This window comes from Aedes albopictus, chromosome 3, assembly GCF_035046485.1.
Source record: "Aedes albopictus strain Foshan chromosome 3, AalbF5, whole genome shotgun sequence".
Lineage (NCBI taxonomy): Eukaryota > Metazoa > Arthropoda > Insecta > Diptera > Culicidae > Aedes > Aedes albopictus.
The window spans coordinates 118,466,736-118,474,648 of record NC_085138.1 but is presented as its reverse complement, the minus strand read 5'-3'; the positions used below and the strand labels follow the sequence as shown (position 1 = coordinate 118,474,648).

Here is a 7,913-nt window from a genome sequence, read left to right as displayed (position 1 = left end):
GACTGAGCGAGACAGGACAAGCCCTGGCAGCAATGTTACGATAGACGGAGATACTTTCGATGTGGTAGAAGAATTCGTCTACCTCGGTTCCTTGCTAACGGCGGGCAATATCGTGTGCCGTGAAATACGAAGGCGCATCATCAGTGGAAGTCGTGCCTACTATGGGCTCCAGAAGAAACTGCGGTCAAAAAAGATTCACCCCCGCACCAAATGTACCATGTACAAGACGTTAATAAGACCGGTGGTTCTCTACGGACACGAGACATGGACGATGCTCGAGGAGGACCTGCAAGCACTCGAAGTTTTCGAGCGACGGGTGCTAAGGACGATCTTCGGCGGCGTGCAGGAGAACGGTGTGTGGCGGAGAAGGATGAACCACGAGCTCGCTGCACTTTACGGCGAACCCAGCACCCAGAATGTTGCCAAAGCCGGAAGGATACGGTGGGCAGGGCATGTTGCAAGAATGCCGGACAATAACCCTACAAAGTTGGTGTTTGCTAACCATCCGGTTAATACAAGAAGACGTGGAGCACAGAGAGCACGATGGGCGGACCAGGTGGAGCGTGATCTGGCGAGTGTTGGGCGTTGACTGCAGCGTCGCTGCAGCTGCAAATCGAGTATTAAGGCGGCAAATTGTTGAGTCAGTATTATCATGAATTTGATGTAAACTAAAAAAATGAAATGAAATATAGGCTCTCAGGTGGGCTTCACGATTATTTCAGAAGGTTTTCGTTTGGACGACGTTTTGAAGCGTTTTAATGCGTTTCAGGACGTTAAAGAGGTGTTTTAGGAAGCTTCGGAGATTCTCATGCTAGTTTCTAAGAGGTTTCATGGGGGTTTCGGAGGCGTTCCGAAGCGTTTCTCGGAGATTTCATGGGGGTTTCAGAGGCGTTTCAAGTAGTTTCAGAGGGGCTTGACTTTCCCGTAAACCAACTTTATCCCTAAACTATAGTACTTCAACTGCTCTGATCACGATCAAATTCCATTTAGGTAACGTTACTTAAATGGATTCTACCTAAATGGAGGATTGGGTTTACCGAAACTTACTCTAACACATACTGTTTGGTGCCTAGGTATGTGGAGTGCGAGAGTAAGTCTTGGTACTAGTAAACAAAAGAGTTTTTAATTAAAAGAAGTCAAATAAAGAATAAAGAAAGATTAATCGTTCACTATTTATTGAAACATTGGACTTTATTTCAAAACCGGATTGAAAAATGCAAATTCGTCCTTCATTCACTCCTCACAGTTTAATTCCCAACTTGGCCGCCTCATCCTTGTACTTCTCGGCAAAGGTATTGTCAGGATCGTACTTGCCACGCAGGGCACTCCACTCTTTGGGACGCTGCTCGATCAGGAACTTGGCCACCTTGGCCATCAATTCACGCTGCTTGTCGCTACATTTGGCACATCCAGTCGAGATGGCATCCGATAGATGATTTTTCAGCAGAGTTCCTTCCGGGGAGCATGGTCCCGCGTCCATCAAACAGTTGAAGTAGTTCTTGAAGTGACGATCCGAGCTCAGGATTTCATCCACGTCGATGTTATCGTACCTGGTGGGATAGCTTTCCTGGCCGATGGCCATCGCTACCAGACAGAGCAGGATGATGATCTTCATGGTTGGGTTGGTTTGGGATCAGTGAAGCTGGTGAAATCACGAATCAAACTGTATGGATCGTTTGGCGGTAATCTGATTTTATAGCAAAGTGCAATGTGCATCTCTTGTGTTAGATTGGAACATTTTTTGTAGATTAGATATGGTCTTGGTTGTTTCAAGTCAATGCGTCATTCTGTGGATTCCAATTATCATCTTCGTTTGGGAGAACTATTTTATAAGCGTGCATCGTAATTACAATATCAGTAAAACTGCAAACTCATACAGTAATCGCGATGTGCATCAAAATTAAATAATCGGTTCAAATGAAATTTTGCATCAAATTGATTCTTGAGAACCGAGAGTACGCAAAGTTTTATACGATCGTAATACGTTTAACCCTAAAAGGGAAACCTTCATGGCCTCAGTTTCGTCACCTCGCTGAGTGTGTTCCATTACAGGCGAGCTCTGAAAGGCGGCTGGGGTCCAAATGGACCCCAGGTATCCCTTTTAGGGTTAAGCATTGCATCCTCACTCTGCGTAAATAGTTAAAAAAAAAAGACACGGACACCGTCTTCCTCTGGCTGAAGACAGGCAGGCTGTACAGACTGAACGAAACTTAACACTAGACAACGGACACGACACATATTACGAGCACCAGTGGATACGAGTAAGAAACATTTTTAAGAAAAGTTTCATCGCTCGGAGCGGGAATCGAACCCTCACCCCATGGCATGGTACGGTTATACGCTTGGTGACGCTAACCGCACGACCACGAGGCTCCACTAGTTCAGGAAAATAAAACCATTATCTATCAGAGCTCGAACAAAACTATGTATGTACATGAAAAGTCATCTTATTTCGTTGGAGAAAATAGGCAATCTAACAGGGTTTAAGAGCTAACCACTTGAACATGTTGAAGTATTTTCAATAATGGTCTACGATAACCACCCAAATATTGGTTATATGACGGTTAAAAGTTTAGTTTAAAATCAAACTTTGGTTATTTGATCCACAATTAAACCTTAATGGGAAACTACCGTGAATTTTCTCTTGCATGCTAGTTCGCCTCTAATCCATAAACATCATTTGCATTGATTGGCATATGTATCCCATCTGCTACATTCAACGCATCCCAAACATCCACAGCAACAGGCAAGCATCATGTTTGGGGTGTGTCGGTCGAAGCCAGTTGGCTTTATTTTGTGGCCCAAACCACACCATTAGCTTCCCTATCTACATACCATCTGCGGTGACGACGATGAGTGTAAACTGAGGCTTGTTTGGTCTACTCTACGCCAATGATGGGCAAATGACATCCCCTCCTGCGTATCCAAGTTGTTCAAGCATTATGATGGAAACGGGAAAACGCTGCTTGCTCCACTATCGAAGCACCAAAAGTTGACGTTTGTTTATGTTTTGTTTTTAATGGAGACAGTGTCACCTTTGGTTTAAGTTTACTCAACAGTGACGACCAAAACTAAAGGATTTATCGTCACTCCCTCCAATATGTTCGTGGCTATAACAACGACTCTAACCATTACCGTAAACCGGGGTCAAATTGATCAGCGGGGTGGAATTGATCATTCGGGTACTACATTGTAATTCCATACTAGGAACTTTTAAGCGTCGTAATGACCTTAAACTTTTTACGTCATCTGGTTCGTAGATGTCTAGAGATGTGTGTAGACCTTATTTTTTTTTAGAAAAAAGTTAGTTTTGCCTTATGTTTTAAGAAATATGCAATGTATTCCCCATTTAGCTGAAATCCTTGCTACTTAACAATCGATTACTAATAGGACTTCCCGTAAATTGTCTATTTTAACATTTTTGTGGAGCCTTGGTTGGAAAGTTATGTAGCTAATCAGAACATGAAATAGTTGGAAAATAGTTCATTTTATGATGAAATAGTTATTTATTGTGATAGAAATCCCTTTTTTCAAAAGAAATTGCCTACCTTAAGGCGTTTAAGGGGAAATTTCAAAATTTAATTTTGCATTTTAAGTATTAAATTCACTAGTTGTAAGATTTTAAACGCGTTATTTGGTTTTAGAGGAGCAAAATTAATCGGAGAAGGAAATTTTCCTTTCCAACCGATGCTTTATTGTATACTGATCAATTTCGCTCTAAAGTAAACTTTCCAATTTTTTGATATTTGGAGTTATATAACTTAAAGTTTAAATTTGTTGAACAAAATTCTGTCACATGCTTCCATGGAGATCCACTGGGTACTGGTTTTACGGATATTATTTTGGCAATATTTGGATTGGCACTGATGTTATCCACAAAAGTTGTTTTAAAGTGATCAATTTGAACCCGGATTACGGTACCAAGTGATAGTCAAACTGCGATTTTGTTGATTTGGAGTAACATTAGTCATATCAGTTGAAGTTTTTCTCTGTGTTCAAAACATTCTTACTTATTATTATTATTATTATTTCTTTATTATAGAGATTTTCAGCCCTAGGCTGGTTCATCTCTCTTTCTTACTTACTGAACTCGAGCTCCCTGATTTAGAATATGTTGTTAAAATTCTTACAAATTGTACTTATTGAGTTATTTTAAAGCATCGCTACTGCCAAATCCCCCTACCCCCACACCCCAACTACATCACACGTTGACGCATATGACACTCTCTGAAACTCCCATGCTGCCCTACTGAAACTACTACATTTTCGCATGAAACCCTCTTTGTTGTTTATTGTTCATTCGTCAACAGGTGAGCCAAGATGGGGTGTCCAGTTAGCCTAGTGGTTAAGGCTATGGATCACCAATCCGGAGACTGCGGATTTGGATCACCATCCAAAAGCCTTCTTGAAATACTCTGAATCTCTTTTAACCTTTTTTGAAATCCCTTGAAACCCCAATGGCTCAGATTATCTAAGCCTCCCTAGAACACCTTAAAACATCCCTAAAACCCGTTAAAGGATTATAGGAAGTTTTAAGATCTACCAGGTGATTTCAGGAGCGTTTCAAGGGGGTACCATGAGGACTCGGCGGCGTTTCAGGTGGCTCAGGGTTGTCTCGGTGGGTTGAAGGAGCGTTTCAAATGGATTCCAAGGGGGCCTGAAGCACGCTACCAAAGGTCTCAGGAAGTTCCAAAGAAGTTCCAGAGGGCATCAGGGGTGTTTCATGGAGTCTCAGGTGGGTTCCAGGGGGCCTTTATGACGCTTCAAAGGGTCTCATGGTGCTCCAGGGAAGTTCCAGATGGTCTCAGGGGCGCGCGTTTTAGGGGGTTTCGGGGGTTATCAGTAGATCCTGACATACCTTGGGATCCTCTAGAAACGCTCCTGAGATCTCCTGGTACACGGAAAAAAATCCATTCCCCTAATCATGAATAAAAAATCATGTTCTTATGATGTCTGCCAACTCATAATATCATAATTAAAATTCATAATATCATGAATGAGTTGACCAGAAATATGAATAGAAACATGCATTTTCATAAATTATATTCATGGTCGCTTCCTAGCGTTACACTTATCTGCCATATGCAATTATATAAATCGCGTGGTCGTCCAGCACAGACATGTGGAAAAAGTTGAACCTGCTATTTAGTTTTTATTTGGTTAGAGTAATAAATGTGCATATATGAGGAAATGGAACATCGAAACAGTGTACCCGTAAGATTCGGCAGGTTGTTGGGAGTTGATTGACTAAAAAATAAACGCGCAAAAAGTAAACAGTGCCTAGTTCGCGTTTTCGTTGTGCCATCCGTCGTAGTTCCGAGTTTATGTACGGAGGGTGAAGCAAAGTGAGAATCGCGCGTTAATTTTCGGTAATTCTCTCTATTTTTCCGGTTTATCCATCGTTCGACGACTTCGGAGACTCAGCAAGTGATGTGAACTAGTGAACAATTGATGTGGTTTGGAGGGCATCCTTAGCCTGTTGGATGTAGGTGCCAAAGACAAAAATAATAAACCAGCTAAATATGATTATCCGGTGAGTTCGATCATTGTTGTTCTTTTTTATATTTAAACATTACATATCTTCACTAACAAGAGGCCAACTAAAAAGTGCTGCTTGCTCATAGAAAAAAAGGATGATGGATAGGTTCCAAAATCATAGAAATGGGCTCTGATATCACGTATTTTATTTTCTTATGATTTTAGCTGGCATCGTTTTATTAATCTAATTAAAAGCATTTGGGATCGACGACGACGGAATCATAAAAGTAATTCTCAATTCCATGAATTCTATGCATGGTTCCATCTCCCTCAACCATGATTTTATGAATTTGACTGAGAAGCATATAGGTCCGACGACGACGGAATCATAAAAGTAATTCTTAATTCCATGAATTCTATGCATGGTTCCATCTCCCTCAACCATGATTTTATGAATTTGACTGAGAAACATTGAGGTCCGACGACGACGGAATCATAAAAGTAATTCTCAATTCCATGAATTCTATGCATGGTTCCATCTCCCTCAACCATGATTTTATGAATTTGACTGAGAAACATTGAGGTCCGACGACGACGAAATCATAAAAGTATTTTTTGATTCCATGAATTCTATGCATGGTTCTACCTCACCCAACCATAATTTTATGAATGTGGTGGTAAAGCATCAGGATCTGCATCCAGGTTTATGAAAATTATTCTTGGCTTCATGAATGCTACTCATGATCCCAGCTAATTTAATCATAGCTTCATGATTATATTTTCCATTTTTGGTCGTCGAAAGCCAAAACAATAACGGGTGCACAGCGTTATGGTGAAATCATTCATAAAATCATAAAATTTAATCATGGTGTATATTTATAACATAAAATCATAAAAATATCGGGAAACTATGAGTCATATTCATGGTCTTGGGAATGGATTTTTTTCCGTGTATACCTTTGAAGCGCCTTGGGTCTCCCCTTGAAATGCTCCTGAAATCTCTTAGTACCCCCTGAATCTTCCTGAAACGCCAATGAGACTCATCGCCCCTGAGACGTCCCTGAAACCTCACGATACCCTGTAAAATCCTTTGGGACCCTTTTGAATCGCCTCTGAGACCTCCTGATACCCACTGAATCTCCCTGAAACACCCAAAAGACATCCCAGAGACAACCCTGAAACTCCTTTGAACGCCCCTGACACCTCATAGTACCCGCTGAAATCTCTGTGAAACACCCCTGAGATCTCTTAGAACCCCCTTGAAACTACTTGGGTTCCCCTTGAAGCGCCCCTGCTATCTCTTAGTACTTCCTGAAACTACCAGAAGCACCTCTTAGACAAGTGTACAAGTACCTCGGGCCAAATTTAGATTTTGCGTCTGAGCCGCGGGCCACAGGATGAGAGTATTGTGTTGTTCTTTGCTGAGTATTGTGTTGTTCTTTGCAGAGAAGAACATTAATCAAGACACAATGGATCATTGAAGCCAACTTTTCCGCTACTCACCGCATCAAAACAAAAGCGCCACCGTATATGGACGGTAACACAGTGACAGCAGTCGAGTTACGCCAAACACACAAGGCTACGGTGGCGCTATCTGTTCATTCCATAGCGGCTGTTTTAGTTATTTTAGTGATCCATTAGATGATCGGCATTAAACCACAAAAACCACACAACAATTGGTGAGATCTTTTCAATATTATTTATTTATAAATAATTCTACTTCAGTATATATTTGCTACATAACTGCATATAAGTTGAAAATTCGCTATTTTCAACATCCTTTCATCTATTGGAAGCTGCTTCAGTTCTGGGCTCTTTCTAAGTTGATGAAGGGATTTATAAATGCTTGCAAGGACTTGGCCAGGTGTGTGAATCTGAGTGAACCTATGACATTGTAGATAGTAGCGACATCAGCAATGTCAATGGATCGTGGGCTTCGTGGCCGAGCGGTTAGCGGCGGCAGTCGTTTAGGTGTCTCGTAAGCCTCGGAGTGTGGGTTCGATTCCCGCTCCAGTCGGGGAAAACTTTTCGTCGAACGGAAAATTCTCCACTGGGCCACTGGGTGTTATATGTGTTGTCCATTGTCGTATGTTTGTAATGTTCAGTCTGTAGAGGCCGCAAGGTCGAAGACGGTGTTATTGTCTTTTTAAAATATTCAACTTTGCAACTCCATCCAAGATTTGTGCAAGTATTCATGCTATGCTATGCTATGCTATGCTGAGCCACGGGCCACAGGATGAATATTATTGTGAATATTGTATTAAAAGTGTTCGAACTTTTTACTAAGACAATTTTAGTATTGGAAAATCATAGATTTTTCGAAAATTTTTAAAAGTATCACTTGCACTTCAATACTTTCAAAGATCTCAGTTTGACCATTTAAAACATATTGAAATTCGGAAATTCTATCCAATTGTGAGACATTTGTAGTAGCG

General features: G+C 41.1%; 1 protein-coding gene across 1 annotated transcript; it reads right to left on the bottom strand.

Moving 5' to 3' along the window:
* Positions 1 to 1,172: 1,172 nt before the first annotated feature.
* LOC109399339 (ejaculatory bulb-specific protein 3-like) lies at positions 1,173 to 1,683 on the bottom strand. The gene has a single exon (XM_019671777.3). The coding sequence runs from the start codon at positions 1,613 to 1,615 to the stop codon at positions 1,241 to 1,243; it is 375 nt and encodes a 124-aa protein (XP_019527322.3). The 5' UTR covers positions 1,616 to 1,683; the 3' UTR covers positions 1,173 to 1,240.
* Between the last annotated feature and the right edge of the window lie 6,230 nt (positions 1,684 to 7,913).

Coding starts and splice junctions, on each gene's coding strand:
- LOC109399339 (XM_019671777.3), bottom strand. CDS start 1,615: ATGAAGATCATCATCCTGCTCTGTCTGGTAGCGATGGCCATCGGCCAG.